The sequence below is a fragment of the Girardinichthys multiradiatus genome, unplaced genomic scaffold (genome assembly GCF_021462225.1).
Source record: "Girardinichthys multiradiatus isolate DD_20200921_A unplaced genomic scaffold, DD_fGirMul_XY1 scaffold_27, whole genome shotgun sequence".
NCBI lineage: Eukaryota > Metazoa > Chordata > Actinopteri > Cyprinodontiformes > Goodeidae > Girardinichthys > Girardinichthys multiradiatus.
This window is the reverse complement of record NW_025917680.1, coordinates 117,501-135,479: the sequence shown is the minus strand read 5'-3', so window position 1 is coordinate 135,479 and position 17,979 is coordinate 117,501. Positions and strand designations below refer to the sequence as shown.

The 17,979-nt window shown below is 37.7% G+C and overlaps 1 protein-coding gene across 2 annotated transcripts in view; it reads right to left on the bottom strand.

The window, feature by feature from the left end:
- LOC124865140 (doublesex- and mab-3-related transcription factor 1-like) overlaps nt 1–17,979 on the bottom strand; it is a 42,199-nt gene that overhangs the window by 23,515 nt on the left and 705 nt on the right. For both annotated transcript variants that reach the window (XM_047360104.1, XM_047360103.1), the window contains exons 2-4: nt 14,488–14,751; nt 13,367–13,541; nt 9,295–9,452 (exon numbers count right to left, since the gene is read on the bottom strand). In XM_047360104.1, coding sequence (XP_047216060.1) covers nt 9,295–9,452; nt 13,367–13,541; nt 14,488–14,751 — 597 coding nt within the window. The remainder of the gene's footprint in view (nt 1–9,294; nt 9,453–13,366; nt 13,542–14,487; nt 14,752–17,979) is intronic.

The window sequence follows — 17,979 nt, the reverse complement described above, 5'->3', positions numbered from 1 at the left end:
AAGTAACAATATACTGAAAGAAACACAAAATACCAGAAAAAAAGGAAAATGTTCTCCATTGACACTGCCTGTTTGGTTGAAGGTTACAGTTAATTAAGCATTACATATTTACTCAGGAGTTGAAACTTTCAGTTTAATTTGGAAAAAAATTAACAAAAAGCTTCAATGAAGCTGAAATTCAAAGTGAGAAAGTTGGAAGTTTCTCAACAATCCTGATGTGAAAATCCAGCGGCTGCTGCAAAAACATTATTTTACAATTTGAAGATGTTTGTCTTATTAAAATGTTTGCACACAAAGTACTCTACACCCTACCTTTGTAAGCATGTTACTACATTGCTTGAGGCAGAAAAATACTTTGCTGATAGCTTGAACAGCCAATAGCAGTTAGCCTGGTTGCAGAGTTTTCCATTTGTTTTTGAACTTGGAACTTGAAGACAGTTAAGCTGGGTTTGATGTCATTTCCAGATTTTATTGTTGATGTCCTCCATGTCAGTTTGCACCGAGACTTCTGAAAAGTTTCTCCACTCCTCATTTGAGAAGTTTCTAATGAAGCACAAATCAGTCTTTGAACAGCTCATCTTTGTGAATCTTGATGTTTAGCAGGTGACAGTTTGTATTTACCCAGCAGATATTGTTGCTATTTTTTTTTTTTTTTTACGAGTACCGCTAATTACTGAGAAAGCTAGAGAAAACTACTACTAATACTCAAAAATGAACAAAAACTATGAATCTCAAACATTGGTGTAAATACAAGTGTACCTGGGCTCCCTTGAATAGGAAACCTAGGAATCAACTAATTACAAGATAAACAAAAAGCAAATGACCTGTAATGAGGAACTGATCAGCCCAAACAGCCAAAAGGTTGAACTGTTCAAGCAAACTAATCTTTGCTTCAAGCAGATATCAGTGAGGAATATTTCAAGGACCTCCAAAAGAGAACCAAGTGCCGCTTGCTATTTGTTCTGGGAATGCTTTCTTCACAAGCTACAGGGAATCTGGCCAGAGTTGATGTGGGAAGATGGGTGGAAATAAAGTTCAGACACAGACCCTGGAAGCTGGATCTAGGAATGATCTAGGAATTCTATCTGTAAGCCAGAAACCAACAGAAATGCCCACTGAGCTCAATGACCAGGCTAATCAGTGTTAGCAACACAAGCTAATAGCAATATACTTCTGCATTAAGCATTTAAACACTAAAGGAACATGATCGCAAATAGAGGTTGCAGATGTATTTGTGAATATGAAACCTTTAATGGGAAAACAACTCTCAGAAATGCAAATAAGCAGTTTAAAGCACAGTGCAGCCATTTGGATTTCTGTAAGAAACCTTCTTTCTTCTTTAGATTTCTGACTTGCCATGTATTTGTTGAGGTGGTACTTGTTCTGAAAACTTTAGGAAAAATGATTTTCTGTTCAATAAACCAGAAACAATACTATAAATTCAATTTTATCATCTAGTGATAAACAAAATCAGCTAATCTTCAGATTTTTGGAGTTTGTCTGTGGCTCCGTTTACACATTTGATAAAATGATTATTAATTCTTTCTCAGGAAAATATTTAAGTTCTAAAAGAGAACATTTTGTTCTCTGTCAGTCCACCGCCTGTGTTGTGACCAACAGTGGTGGATCCCCTGGTCACAACAAACTGCAACAGAAATGTTACAAAGCAAAGAGCGCAAATACAATCAGAGTTCAAACATTCCTGTGTGAATGCTGTAGCAAAAAGCTGCACACAGCCCATTCCTTTGTTCAAAAGCAGCTACAGGTTAAACATAGATTACACATTATCTCAAAAACAGTTTACATGCATGCCTGTTTTCTTTTTAGAATTTCCTCCCACATGTTTTCCAGTGGTCATATATTCCTGGTATAACTGTTGGTACCATTCTATGACCTGATTTGGACCGTTTGTTTTCCTCCAAATCACCCCAGAAATTCAAAGGCAACACATTAGCAACCAGGCAACCCACAGGCAGTTCTCCTTATCTCCAGGGCCTATAAAAAATACAACACAGATTGGAAAGGAGTCTTCAAAGTGCACTAAGCTTAGAGCTCCCAGGACACTTATAGCAGAAAACAAAACTGTCTTAACAAAAGATTCTCACAAAAGGCGTTTTTTTCTGCTTAATGTGGATGCTAAACAGCCAGATCCAGTGTCACATGTACACATGATCCACATGGATGAACCTTCCTGTGTGATTTCTATGAACAGTTTATCAATCTTTGCTAGTGCACAGTGCATTAGTGCTGATTTAACTATACGAAAGCATTATTTTAAACATGTTAAGCAGTAAAAATAGCGATGTGAAAATTTGGGCCAAAGTTGATTATGGCCGATATTTGATATTTACAGATATTATTTATATTGTTTTATTTTCCTGCCCTTGTGACGCCATGAAAAACCTACCACACTGTTGACTTTGCTGCTCTGTTTCAGTCAAACACCCACAATCCTGTACTGCATCACTGTCACATGACCAAACAAATACCACATGGCCAAACCCCTCCCTCCTCACAAACACAAACAGTAACAAGATGAAAATAAACAACGGTTGTTAAGATTGGCCCAGTTCTGCTTATCAGACTGATAACAATATGTTAAAACATGACTGACATCTGCTGATACCGCGGTTAATGTCGATATCTCGTGCATCCCTAAGTAAAAATATTTTTACATATTACAGATTTAAGATTTAGTTTCTTTAATCCACTACATTTTGAAAACACACAAACAAAACTAAAACTGTGATTGGGTGTGATTTAGTGATTTGGCCCTATGGCCCAATCAAGATCAGTACACATACTCACCTGTGCAACAGCTTATTGATGACTTTAAATGCAGTTCAAACTATAACCCCTATTTTCTCTCAAAAAGTAACACTATCAAGCTAAGAACAAAAGGTGAACAAAGCTAAATAAAAGGAATGTACCACACATCCAATGACTTTATGTCCAGATTTTTCCTTTCAATGTCACTCATCTGACAGTTGTTACACTTAAAAAACTTTCAGTGCATAAAAGATGTTAAACATGAGCACAAATGTCTTTGTGTGCATTTATTAGGGTTGTCAAAATATTCAATCTAATCAAAAACAATCGATACAAACTGAAACATTTTCATCTCCACAAGTTGGTGCAAAACGTCACACAGCAACACTACAGAAACTCAGAGTCTTTAACTTTCCCTTCCCTGCAGAGGACCACCTGAACTATCCATAGGGGTGAATAAAGCTGCTGCTGGAAGTTTAAAACTCCGCTAACATGGCAGGTACAATCAGAGAACGCTCTTTGTGAAATCCTTTAGCCAACAAGGCAAATGTAGTGCTACAACCGAAACTCTGATTTTGAGAAATTTAAAAAGGTCTAAAGTTAGCTGTTTAAATACTAGGAACTTACTAGTAGCCTTACTAGAGTTTCCCTAGTGAGATGCCTTTCCTCAGTGTGTGCGCCGCTCGAATAAGTAGCTAATGTTGCTACCAATAAAATCAGTAAAAGTAAAACAATGGTGGACCCTTAATAAAGCTGGCAGTTAAAACAGAGTCCAGTCAGAACTGGTAGCAGCCTGCCCTGCTGACCAGTTGATCACCAAATAGAATAACATCTAGGACCTGCTACTGACCCCGCGACCCACTATGGAAGAAGCGGTAGAAAACGACTGACTGACTAACCTGCTGCTGAATATATTTGTATGGACCAGATCCCTGTCTACACTATAACAAAAGTTTCATGTGAGCCAGATCCATGTTTACACTGTAAAATATCTATTTCTGAATAGAATAGAGCAAACCTTTCTTTGTCCCTCAGTGGGAAACTTTACATGTAAAAGCAGAAAAGTGACAAAAGGCAAATGGAAGCACATAGATACACTAAAAAGAAGCAAAAATCATAAAAATAAAAAAAACAGCACAACTGAATCTGTAATGAATGAATAGAGTACTACTAAAAATTTTTTGTCTACTGCTTTGCTATATGAAGAAGTGATTTTTTAAAATTACAGATTTTTTTAGATGGTGCTGAGTTGCCTTCTACATTTTAGTTTTGCCCTAAGAAAATGGAGATACTCTTCATGTCATACTGTAATTCCTTATACTGTAATTCCTAATGTCTTTTGCTTTCAAAAAAGGTTGTTGCAGTATTAAAAATGGTATCGAGTAAAAGTGTTGTCATGGGATTCATCTGGTAATTCTTGTGAAGGATTATTTGAAGTTGGAAAAGGAAGTTGTTGTTTTTTTTAACAATTACTTGTCACCTGTCACATATATATACTAGGCCAGCAATTATTTTTAGAGATCTTAAAACATGCACCTTTGGGCTATGTAAATTCTTAATTTAAAGCTTTAAAAAGGCTGCTGCGGTGTATTGCACTTCTCTTTTTCTGGCAGGGAAAAACTGTGGTCCTGAACAAAGTATGAATAGCTTACATGCGTGTGCAAGCTGATTTTTGCAAACACACCCTGATCCATGCCCACAAATTAGTGCACATGTATTTAATCCTTTGCAAACACAGAAAGGCTTTTTAAGAGTTAGCACTGTCATATCTCAGAGGTTTTCCTTTTATAGTGTCTGAGTTTAAAGGGTTGTTCAGAACAATTAAAATTCATATGCAATGTTGCACAAATTTAAGTAATTTAAAACACACCTGCGACCAATATGAGACTGTGTTTCCCAGTTAGTAATAATATACATCTAAAGCATTATTTTGCAGAGAATTCTCAGGGCAGTGAGCATTAACAGACCCCACCATTTGTAACAGTTTAAAGTTAATGAGTAAATTTGTTTGTTTCACTGTCAGGTATTGTATACGTGTTGTATATGTATAAGTAAGTAAAGATCTATTGTGGTCTATTTTTGCATTGAAGTATTGGCCTATAACAGAAAGAGATGTACGGTGCATGTTCATAATAATGAAAGTCTCCACACATTTACAGCACTTTTTATAAGCTAACTTGTTGACTCTCGAGGAGGAGCCTTTTTACCACCCTGACAGTGCCTGTCTTCTTATCTGGCACCATCTTCTGTCTGGAAGCTCTGTCCCACCCTTATTTTATCATCCTCCACCTGCATGACAGCCAAGCACCGAGAGCACGAGTGAACTGGAGGAGGCAGATGGCCTGACACTGATAACAACCACATTGTTTCCTCTAGGGCTGCTTGTTATAAAGGGTTTAGGTGAGACCTCAAGGTTACATCTGCTAATATTGGATTATTACTTTTATTTCATAATCTAACACAAAGTATTGCACAACTGTGAAGTGAAAGGGAAATAATCCATGGCTCTCCATTTTTAACAAATAAAAAGTTGAAAAGTGTGAAGTGGATTCATGTTCAGCCCCCTGAGTCGATACTTTGTAGAAAACCCTTTAATTAAAATTACAATTATTTACAAAATAGCTCAAGGAAAGTCAGATTCCAAGGAGATGATCTATGATCTTCAATGATCATGTTCTGCCACAGAAGCTCTGTAGGAGATGGATCTGGACTTTAGTCCCACTCATTTTCCCACATCAACTCTGACCAGGTTCCCTGTGACTTGTGAAGAAAAGCATCCCCATAGCATAATACTGCCACCACCGAGGTTCCTGGTGGAAATGGCATATTTATGCTAATGTGCAGTCTTCATACAGGAATCAGAAAGGCAACCTCTTGGTCTGTCAGTTTAGGTGGAAGGCCCTGTCTTTGTAGGGTTGGAGTTGTGCCTTACACTTTCATTTTTAAGATGACAGATTATGCAGTGATCTGTGAGATACTTAAGGCTTGGGATATTGCTTTATACTCTTCTGATGCTTGATTCCTGACCTGTCTGTTGTATTTCTTGGTCTTCATGATGCTGAGCTGAGACCTTAACAAAGCACCTGGATTTATACTTAGATTGAATTACATAAAAGTGGACAATAATTTAATGGTGTGCTATTATTCAGGCAGGTTGTCATTGAGCTCAGTCTCCAGGATGTCCTAGAGGACTTTTTGGAAATTAGCTCTCACTGTATTCCATCAACTGTTTTGGGTTTCTCTGATCAGGTCCATAGATGACTAATTAAATGACTTATTAAGGTAAATAGTTGCACTGGATTTTATTCAGCAATTTCTAGAACATGTTGGAAAATTGACTGAAGCTGTCTCCTGTCTTAATGCAGCCAAGTTGTCTTTAGATGCTTGGCCCACACATACCAATGATCATATTGGAAGCTCATTGTCACCATCTAGTGGTGAGAGTACAAATAACATCTGGTTGTGATTTTACAGTTTTAAACTGTTCAGCCGTACATTGATTTACCTGTTTTCCAACTAACGTATTGAATTTTTGCTTTAAGCTTAGAGTTGAAAGCTAAAATTCACGTTAGTGCTGAGAAAAATAAGCAGATGATGAGCATTGAATTAAAGACAGAAACTATTGTAAAATATGACCAAGGTGTGCATGTAGTTGCCATGGCGAAACAGTACGAGAGTAGCACTTCTACGATCTGCACCATACTGAAGAGGAAGGACGCCAGGCAAGGGCGTGAATATAATTTCTAAACAGAGGACATCTATCCATGAAAATTTGCTGATGGTGTGGTTGATGGAATAAACAGCTCACAGGAGATACCGTGACAGAGGCTATAATCTGCAAAAGAGACAGCATTCTTCTGGAAGGAGCTACAGATGCAGCGGCCCACTGAGGTTTTGCAGGAAATACAATGAAGAAGAGGAGATGGATGCAGTTACCTCTACAAGTGAGATAAAGGAAATGTAGGGTGAAACATTCAGATTTGACTCAAAAGAAACACCCAGAAAAAGTTGCAACTGTGCATGTGACAACGCTATTTAATGTAACTTTGGCATGCCAAAAGGATGAAAAAAATCTTCCGTATATTAACCATTTTTACGTGCACATGCGTTGCGAATCAGAACGCATGGTGGCATAAATAACACGCGGTCGTGTAAAAAACGCGCAGTCGCGTATCTAACGTGTGGTGGTGTTTTATACATAATTTATCAACAAGAGGCTGTGCTATTACTGCTCCGCCACTAGATTTTAAGGCATTTTTACCCAATCAATTGTTCATGCTTTTACACGAGCGCGCGTTATTTACGCCACCGCGCGTTCTGATGCGCAACGCGTGTGCACGTAAAAACACGGCGCAATCCACCTTAATATACAGACGATTTTTGATCCATTTGGCATGCCAACTAATTTCAGAAACATGCTGAAAGGGATGACATGAGGAAAGCATGGCCAAAAGGCCAAGAATCAGCCAATAAGATTCAGTTATTTAGTTCTTCCTTTCTCCCCCACCTCCGTCAGCATTTTAGGTTGTCTGATCTTCAAGGTAAATGCTGTGCATTATGCTTAATAAAAACAGTTTATTGCAATAAATTGTATTGTATTGTTTTTTATACAATATCTGTTATTTTAAGCACATTTTTTGTGTTCAAAACCATGTAAGAAGAAAATTCCTACATCACAAATCGAATTAAACCCATAAGTCAACGCGTCACTGTTGACCAGAATGGTTTGTACAGAAACCTATGTTGTAATTCAACTTCAAAGCTCAGGGTAGAAATACCATCAAAATTTGAATCTGCATACCTAAGACTACAGAATCTGTTTACTTAATTAGGTATGATGCAAAATAATGCTTAATGTTGCTAATTAGCATCATACCTAAATTCATACCAGTTGCATGTGCTTTATTTAAATTAACGGTTTGGACTTAATTTAGCATCTACCTGACAAAAGAAACACAATTAATCAATTTTTTTTAATAATTGCAAATAAATGCAGAATTTATTACAAAACTTTTTATTTCTCTCTTTACCCTTCACTTTACAATCATGTGCAAGTTTGTGTTACTGTACCACTTAAATATATTTATATGTAAATTTATTCATTAGTTGCACTGTTGTATTGCTCTTGCATCTTATACTGCTCTATATTTACTCTCACTCACTTAAAACTGTGCACATATATTTATATTATATTGTAGATATGTTTATACTGTTTAATTTGTACTGTATTGCACTGACTACGCCAAAACAAATTCCTTGTATGTCCAAAAACGTACTTGGCAATAAAGCTTTTCTGATTCTGATTCTGATGTAAAAAATGTCAAAAGGTTCAAGGGGTAGAAATACTTTATACAGTGCAAGGCACTGTATAAAGTAATAACATTACAGTTAAAACAAAATCAACATATCTAATGATACAATTCTTGAACAGATGAAATTTCTACTTTTTTTGATAACAAAAGGATGAAAATGACAACAGAAACTTGACCTAATCTTTGTAAAGTAAGAGAAGATATTAAAGCTGAATGCTATTGTATGCTTTGCACAGAAGGTAATTTTCTCACATTCTTTATTGAGTCTCTCAAGGATAATAGCTGAGGTTTGGTTTTGTAAAACTGAAATGTGGTCAAATAAGTAGACTATTTTCAAGACGAGTAAAAATTTAAAACAATAAAAGTAAAGAAAATGTTCATCTTTTTCCAGCTCACTGTGTGTTTGTGGTTTTAATACCATCCTCAAATAATAATCTCTGGAATTACAAAAAGAGTGGCCCCTAAATTTAGAGAACTGTAGTACGTATTCCCTTCAACCTGACTGTTGCTAAACTGAAGCTGACATAACAGTAGGAAACCGTAGCAGCCTACCCTGTTGCTGTAGTTGATCAAAATTGAAGAAAATACAGGGCTGCTGCTGAATACATTTGCATGGACCAGATCCTTGTTTACACTGTAAAAAAATTGTTTTGTATGCACCAGATCCATCTTTGTTTTGAATGTTACTATTATGATACTATGCTGATTTACACATCCCTGAGGTTAGGACAATCTAACAAATCTCACTACTCTCCACCAATGCTAAACAGAGAACAGTAACTGCAAATTTGTGCTTGTTTCATCACTATTTCTCTCTATTCCTGGTCTATTCTATCTATCCCCAGACCTGCCTACAGATACAGAACTACAGATTTATTTTTTACCCAAAAATCTACATTTTTAATACTATACTATACTATACTATACTATACATGCTATGAATAAGAAGCTACAATGAAGCTTAATGGACTGTAACTTACATACAGGAATAAATAAATGTTTCTTTTTTATGTGAAAAACTGCAGGACAAAAATCCTCTGCTGAGGAAGTTTAAACTCTGACTCCTGATGATCAAGAATCCTTCCCTGCTCTGAGCATTTACATGTAAAACAAAGTTATTCAGTTCTGACTGTGTGGGGTTAAATACCTGCCACAAAACCTTTAATGATGGGTTTCAACTTAGAGCTTGACTAGAGTGGTCAGTGTGGGTTACCTGGTACTGTTGGTAGTTGTACAGATTGCCATAATAGGTGGGGTAGCGTGATGGCGGGTAGAAGTTGTAATAGGAAGTTTCCAGAAGCAGGTCAGATGTTCCCTCAGTATGAGGCCGAACAGCTGCTGAGGGGCTGGAAGATGACGAAGAGCGGCTTCCTGGAAAAAGAAATGAAAAATAAAAAGACCAACATAGGCTCAAATAAACTGCATTGTTAGTGGCTTTTTATGTTTTTTATTGTGTAAACTATTGCTGCACTTTTTGTCCTTATATGCAAAATTAAAGCAAGCATTTATTTTTCACAATGTTTCAGTGACACAATTAATTTCCAGCTTCAGTAAAGTGAACCTCAAAGGTTATTTATTAGTTTAGATACACCTGAAGGAAATGTTTAAGGTTTACCGAGTATCATGTCTAAAACCAAGATTAAACAGCGCCATCTGCTGGTGAATCTTATGTAGAGCTTAAAATATGAAGACCGACACCAACCCTTTAATAATACAATAAATTAATATTTCATCTAAATGTTTATTCACTGCAGTAATTCAGGTTAAAAGGTGAAACTCGTGTATTATATAGATTCATAACACATAGAGAAATACATTATAAGCATTTGTTTCTGTTCATTTTGATGATTATGGTTTTCAACTGATCCACAATCTCTGTGGTTTCTCAGATAATGAAAACAATATAAGACCAATAAAGAGTTTTTAACACATTAATGTTGGCCTCCTTTAAAGTGTGTGGACATACTGGAATGTTAAACCTAAAATAATGGATTTGGAAAATGTTAATAAAGAAGGTGTAATAGTATGTTTGTTTTATGTAATAGCTGTGGCTCAGGTGGTCGGAGTTTGTCTTGTAACCGTTGGGTTGCTGGTTTAAATCCCTGCTCTGTCCATCTCGGTCATTGCAAGAAACTTCACCCTCCTTGCCAGCTGATGGTGGTCAGAGGGCTCAGTGGCACCTGTGTATGCCAGCCTCTCTTCTGTCAGTGTACCCCAGGGTAGCTGTGGCTACATTGTCAGTATGAGAATGCGTGTGTGAATGGGTGAATGACTGATTGTGGTGTAAAGCGCTTTGGTCTCTCTGTGGACTTGATAAAGCGCTATACAAGTTCAAGCCATTTACCATTTACCAATTTACATAATCTTAACAGCACTTGTGGGAGTCTGGTGGATCTGCTTGTAAAATCTGTATTTTTTTATTTACCAAATTTATATTACTAGTAGGGTGCAAAAAATATCTCCTTGCTTTGATAAGTTTGCTGAGCCACTCTATAGAGTCTAGATCAGGAGTGTTTGGTGGCCAATCAACCACAGTAACAGCTTGATCATTAAACCAGGTATTTTTGGCACTTTGAGTTTAACACCAGGAATGCATCGACTGTTGTAGCCCATGTCCTGGAGACGTCTGTGTGTGGTGGCTCATGAAGCACAGACTCCTGCTGCACTCCACACCTCACAATCTACCCAATGCTGCAGGTATTCTTGTTGCCTCTGCATCTTTTTCTATCAAACTTATTTTTCTTCCACTCAGCTTCCCATTAATATGTATGGAAACAGCAATCTATCCCTAACCCTTCCAGGATGAAAAGTACAAGATAATTCCTGGCTATCTGATGTGCTTTCCTTATCAGCAAGGCCACATTCTTCTCAGGCAGACCATGATCTTTTGGTCTTACAAAACAAAGACACTGTGCATCGCTGAATCCAAAGATATGAAATCTTTTGTCTCTGCTCCACAGCAAGCCCTGTCATCACCATATCAACGAGTGTCTAACTCCTTTTTCCAGCATAGTTAGCTCTCAATGTTGCGAGGACAAAGTTAACTTTTTTCCCACAGCAACGACGAGAAAAACTGGGCATAAGCGGCCTTGAACTTCATCATATGACAAGTTCATATCATACGTTCTCTCTCTGCTAACAAGCCTCCAAATCACCTACAATAAATGAATTCAACAATGGAAAAACTGTTTAAAATATGAGGGCAGAATTATAATATGGTTATAATTCTCCCCTCACATACCCAAATATGTTTGTGATTTAATGGGAAAATGGTCTAAAGTGATGTTTTCTTTCAAATTGTTGTATTGTATCCTGCATTAAGTAACTGGTGTCGTCAAATACATTACAGAGACAGACAGTCTGAATGCATGGTACTCCAATAAAGGCTAACATTTAATGCAGTCCAAGCAGTTCCTCACAATATGTATATTGCCTACAGTGATACTGTGATAAAACATTTGTAATATATTTTGCAGCACTAATCTACACATTTAAAATATTTTATATAACAAAAGAGAAATAGATGAATAACTAATTCATGCTGAGAATGAGAAGTTGGATGAGAATGTGAACTATGAACCATATTTTATTGACTTTCTAACAGTAGGAAGATGTTTTTAAATAGGGATTTAGAGAGAAATAATAGGCATTAACCCATGAAAGCTTGGCTTTATTATTAAAAGGCCTTTCCTGCTGCTTCAGCTGCCTCTGATTCCCAACATCCTGCTGTTTTTATCACCTTTAAGTTTTACACATTAATACAGTTGCTAAACTGCTGAAGTTATTGTAATCTTCTCATGATTATAACCCATCCTTTAATGGCACTACCAAAAGGGTTAAGCAAGGCAAATGTTGAGTCAGCAACTTTCTTACACTGTTTATTTCTTCAGAGGTCCCAGAAACGATTAAAGGGATGTTCAGTGTTTTTATCTACCGTGTGTTTTTGTCTCTGACGGGGTTGAATTGGTTCTCCCACGATACTTTACAAAAAACATATTTCAGAGGATTTTACAGAATGTCTGTCAGGACAGATTTTTATTACTGATGTGAATATTAATAATGTCATCTACACCCTCAACCTTTCAGAATTATAATTATAATCTTCCTTGTTAGCATATGAAGTTGGACTGCCAGTAACATTTGATGCCACCCCTGGTAAAGACTGCAACATTTAATTTGAGTAAATGTATTCAGTAGGGGAGAAATAATCCGCTAAATATTTTTAAATGAAATCAGTGGTACCACACTCATTTACATCCCTAAAAACAACTTTAGAATAATTTTAACTGAAGCATGAATTTTGATTTATAATCCTACATTTCAATGTGATCAGAGCTTCTAGGAACTTCTAATTAGTTATCCGTCACTTTCTGTTTCCCTGGGGTGTAAATATGACACGACACCATTAGACACTGGCTGGAAAAGGACCTAAGTTTACCTTGCGACCAGTGTTGGAGAACTGCAGTGGAGTGTGACATCCTTGGGTCACCAAGTCTCAATAACAACCATTAAAAGCTAGCTACATGCCATCTGGTTGCCTATGGCATGCCAGAAAAAAGGTATTTCCTGCCCTAACATCACAAAATTAAACATATTGAGTTTATGAGACTAAGAATGTGTCTATTGGAGAGAAACATTCAAGGTGATTTTGACATGAAAAGATGAATATGTGGAAAAGTACCCACTGTGGAAGCATATCCTGTGGTACGGTTCCTCTTCTAAAGAGCATGAGAACCTTGTCGGAGTTAGATTTTTTAAACAAAGATCTAGTGTAGTCTAACTGTAAACTGAAAATGGATCATCAATCTTTTAATAAAGAAAACTCAGTCCTTAGATCTTAATCCTATAGAAAACCAGTGGGTGATGTAGAGATCTAGAGAGACTGAGTCTCTGTATGCTCCAACCTTGTGAAATGTCAGTAGAGAAGACAATATGTCACAAACGTGGCTGTACAAAGTATTTCCGCATCAAAAAATGGCTTCAAATTAAAAGCTTTTCACATTTTCTCAGAGTGAGACTACTTGAAAAGATGTAGAGCCTTTTACATTTGCTACAGGTTCCATCAAGTATGCCCAGAACTGTAAATGATAAAAGATGAACATTGGCAATCATGAGCTCAATAACCTTCCATCTTTGTTGGTTAAAAAAAACCAGACTTTCTTCCAATTTTGGATGACTAAACCTTGCATGTAATTGCTTCCTTTTACAGTTTTTCGGCCAGATGAGCGGCTGGATATCAAAACAAAAATAGGAAAGGATTCTGACAACGTAACAACAGCAATCACCTGAGAGAGTGAGGGATGGGTTGCCAATGTTGGTGGTTGGGCTGGATCGGCCCTCCATAGAGAAGAGGCAATCTGCGGCATTTTCATTTTTTACCATCACGTCAGACCCAGACAAAGTCACAGGAGTACTGATGCCAAGTTCCTCCTCCTGGGCCTGCTGCCTTCTTAAAGCAACCTTCAAGGAGGGAAAGCTTGATTAGAAACTGTCTAGCGTAAAACAAACATAAAACCTTTGTTTTATGTCATGTCTATAAATGTGTTTTTTCCAACAGCAAAACCGCCTTGCACTGCTTATGCTTGAATGAGGCTCTTTGCAACATGTAGTAGTTTGCTTTCTGAAAAAAGTGGGGAACTTCTACATAATCCAGCCTCAAATTCACTAATTATTTAGTTGTCTTTGAATGTCTTTCTTGGTTTTATGGCTGATTAAAATGAGTCATTTTGAATGTATTATATTTACCATATATTTATGAACAGGTTGTTTGCAACATAGTAGGTTTTTGTACTTTTCCTGTAATATAATTGTGTAAAAGACGTATTTACCTAAGCAGACATTTATAATTCATGTATGGATACACTTTAAAAAAAGCATTGCCAAAATAATAAAATGAATTAAATCACATTTAAATCACTTTATTAAAAAAAGCTTTAATAAAGTGAAGTCTTTTATGTAATGTTTTTCACTATGCCTTGGCAAAAATATGTACTAATTTGACAATTTGATTACAAATTTTAGTCTCCCTGATTTTAAAATGTTGCAACTTTCAAATTATTTTTAACAATTTAACTAATTAAATGTCCAATTAAACAAGTAATGCCAAAACATAGCCATCAATTAGCCAACATAAAAACATCTAATTACCAAACTACTCCTATGATACAACTTAAAGAAAGTTCCCTGCTAAATTTTGTCAAAATAAACAAAGCAGCTGGTTTATTATTGTTACTTTCCAATAAAACTGAAATGTTTGGTTATCTGCACAGTCTTGTTTAAAATAAAAACATGGTACAAGTGATTATAAGTGATTTTAAAGGTGATTACATAAAACTTCAGAGTTAACCTAACAGCCCGGGGCGTTTCGGGGGTTGTAAAAGCTGGGTGAGCGTAAAGTAACGGTTACCTGCGCCGCCATGACACGCTGTCTCTCAGCTATCAGCTTGCATTTGGGACACTGGCAGTCCCTCCAGTTACAGAAGCGTTTGTGCCCTTTCAGAGGTGAAAAAAAGCCATGATTGCGGCAACGGGAACATTTAGGCATCCTGGGCGACTTGTGGCCTTTGGACGGAGACTGCGTTCTGGATTCCTCTGGTACCTGCTTGCTCGGCCTGTCTTTGCTCATGGCTGCTGGCTGATGTTGACCGCTTGGCTCCGGAGAGACAACAGACTGAGATGGTCAAAGTGGTAACAGTGATTTCAGTCGTATCTGTCTGCAGAGTTGACTGGCTCAGTTATATACTGGTGCCCAGCTTTGAGGCCACAACCCCTCCCCTCTGGGACATCCCCTGAACTCAAGGTGAAACAAACAAGCTGGAAGAGGAGCTTATATAGATAATGAAAACCCAAAATCCAGTCTCAAAAAATTAGAATATTACATAAAACCAATTAAAAAACATTTTAATGTATAAATGGTGTGTAATGGCCATTTTATGGCCTACACAATCATGGGGAAGATTGCTGACTTGATAGATGTTATTGACACCCTCCACAAGCAGCGTAAGCCCCAAATGTTGTTGCTAAATAAGCTGGTTGTTCAGAGTGCTGCATTCAAGCATATTTATAGAACGTTGAGTGGAAGGAAAAAGTGTTGTAGGAAAAGGTGCACCACACACCATACTGATGCAGTAATTCATACAAAAGGAAGCCCAACATGGGCTTAGTGGGTGGCTTAGGTTATCAGGGAGGGAGCCTTCCTCCCTCCCTGCTGGTTGGAGTAATGGGGAGTCAGGTTGAGCCTAAACCGGCTCAGTTATGGTTGAGGTGCAAACACACCCTCCATTTCTGCTACCTGTATGACCCCTTCTCTTTTCCAATGGTTATAATCAGTCTGACAGAGAGAGGTATCCCAATCCTTGTGGTTTTTAGTATAACGATGACCATCAGTGGGACCCTTTGTGAGGTTCCTTGAGACGACATTGTTGTAAATAAGCGCCGTTTAACTAAATAATCTGAACTGAAACTATCTGTGTAGTTATGCTGCTATAGGCTTAGGCTGCTGGAGGACATAATGACCACTTTCACCCTCTTTGCTACATTCTCACACTACTCTCCAATTTTGCATTATTTGCTGTTATTTCAGCTTTTAACTTTGTTCTCTCTATTCTCTTCTTAGAAGCTACACCTGGCCTGACTCTGTGTCTACCTGTGACACCTTTCTGGAGAGGGGAATCGTCCGAGCTTCTGCTGGCAACAACTTAATGCTCACCTTCTACAGATGATCCACATGGCCCTGTCTTTCAGTGTTTAACCCTTTCTCTCTCCTAGACATGGCAATTGACTGAGCTTAACTGTGAATAACTCTATGTTCTCTCTTTCAGACTCTAACCTTGAAAACTGGCTCAGAGTTTATCTGTTCTTTCTTTCTAGATGAAACGACTAAAGGAGCTACATCCATTAACATTTACTTTTCCTTCCCATAGAAAGTACTCCTGGATCAGTGCTTCTTTGTTCTCTTTGTGTCTCTGCTCTGTCGGTCATGGCAGATGGCCGCTCACACTGAGCCTGGTTCTGGTTCTGCTGGAGGTTTCTTCCTGTTAAAAGGGAGTTTTTCCTCTCCACTGTCGCTACATGCATGCTCAGTATGAGGGATTGCTGCAAAGTCAACGCCAGTGACTGTCCACTGTCTCTACATGCTCATCCAGGAGGAGTGACTGCTGCAAGTCACTGACTGGATGCAATCTGCTGGGTTTCCTTAGATAGAAAAACCTTTTATCCAATTTGAATAAATAACTGAATCTGACTGAACTGTTCAATGGTTAGGATTAATTGGAATGTATGAAACTGACTGTTGTGAAGTGCCTTGAGATAACATGTGTTGTGAATTGGCGCTATATAAATAAACTGAATTGAACTGAACATTGTATTGAGTGCATAGAAAGTACCGTATTTTCCGCACTATAAGGCGCACCTTCAATGAATGGCCTATTTTAGAACTGTTTTCATATATAGGGCGCACCGGATTATAAGGCGCATAGAATAGAAGCTACTGCAGTCAAACGTTTGACTGGGGTTGCGTTATGCATCCACTAGATGGAGCTGTGCTAAAGAGAATGTCAACAAAACAGTCAGATAAGTCAGTCAGTCAAACTTTATTAATACACTACAAACCAGCGTTCTGATAACTGCATTCACTCTCATGGTAAGGTCTCCTCTACATAGAATTCTATTGAATAGAGCCAACCGCACGTTAGGAATGCATTGGAGTCTATGAAGTTGAAGTTGAAATCAAACGTTAGTTAAAACGTGAAAGGGAACTTTTCCCTGATTCAGTAAACACGTAAAAGAAACAGTTTGATGCACTAAATCAAACGTTAGTAGTGTTAACCTTTCCTGTTTCTGTCCCCTGACCGTAGTCTGATGACACAGGGGAGACGCTTTCTCCAGGGCCGAAGTTACTAGTTTCCTCGGGGTTAACTCCCTCACTCATACGTTGCTGAGTTGAGCATGAAGAAACAGCATCAAAATACTGAGTTGTTGACGAGATTCGGGGTTCTTTTTAATGACTTTGCAGCACGTAAAAACACAGGGCTTACAGACTCATACACCGCTGCTCCGGTCGCCGTCTCTACCCACCCCACACACACAATAATACCGACGTCACTCCTTCACTCTTGATTCTCAGCTACGGCAGCACACAGCGCCACCTCTGTCCGGAGGAGTAATGTCAACATCTTCCATACACACACACGAAACATACACCCCACACACTGAGCTTCTAATCACATATAGTTCAGGCAATTCCTGCAACAGTACATTCAAACGTTATACACACACAAGTGGTGTTGGACTAGGAGTAAGCACAGTACAGGTGTTTACCGCTATTACTTCGGCGACGCCCCTGACTACGATAGCCGTAATGCTGCAAGCGGTGCGGCTTTGTAGTTTATCAGTCGTACTGAAACATTTTGACAGAGCGCCGTGTACAACCAGTATGGATCAACCAATTAACCAATTGATCCATATATAAGGCGCTCCGGATTACAAGGCGCACTGTCATTTTTTGAAAACATTTAAGGTTTTTAAGTGCGGAAAATACGGTAACATAATTGCATAGCATTTTAAATATTGCTTTTTTTATTGGACTTTTTGTCATTTTCATTATCTGTAAACCATAACCATCAAAATTACAGGAAATAAAGGCTTAAAATATTTTACTATGTGTAATTAACCTATGTAATATGAGTTTCACTTCCTGAAATGCGTGACAAAATCTATACAACTTTTTCATGATACATGATCATTCTTTTTAGATGTACATTTATATTATTAATGAAACTACTAAAACTTCAGTCTGTAGCCTGTATCTGTATCCAAATAAATCGTTTTCTATACGAATTTGTGCTTTCTTTTACTTTCTGGCTTTAACAGTTTTGTTTGATGAAGCTATATTATTGAC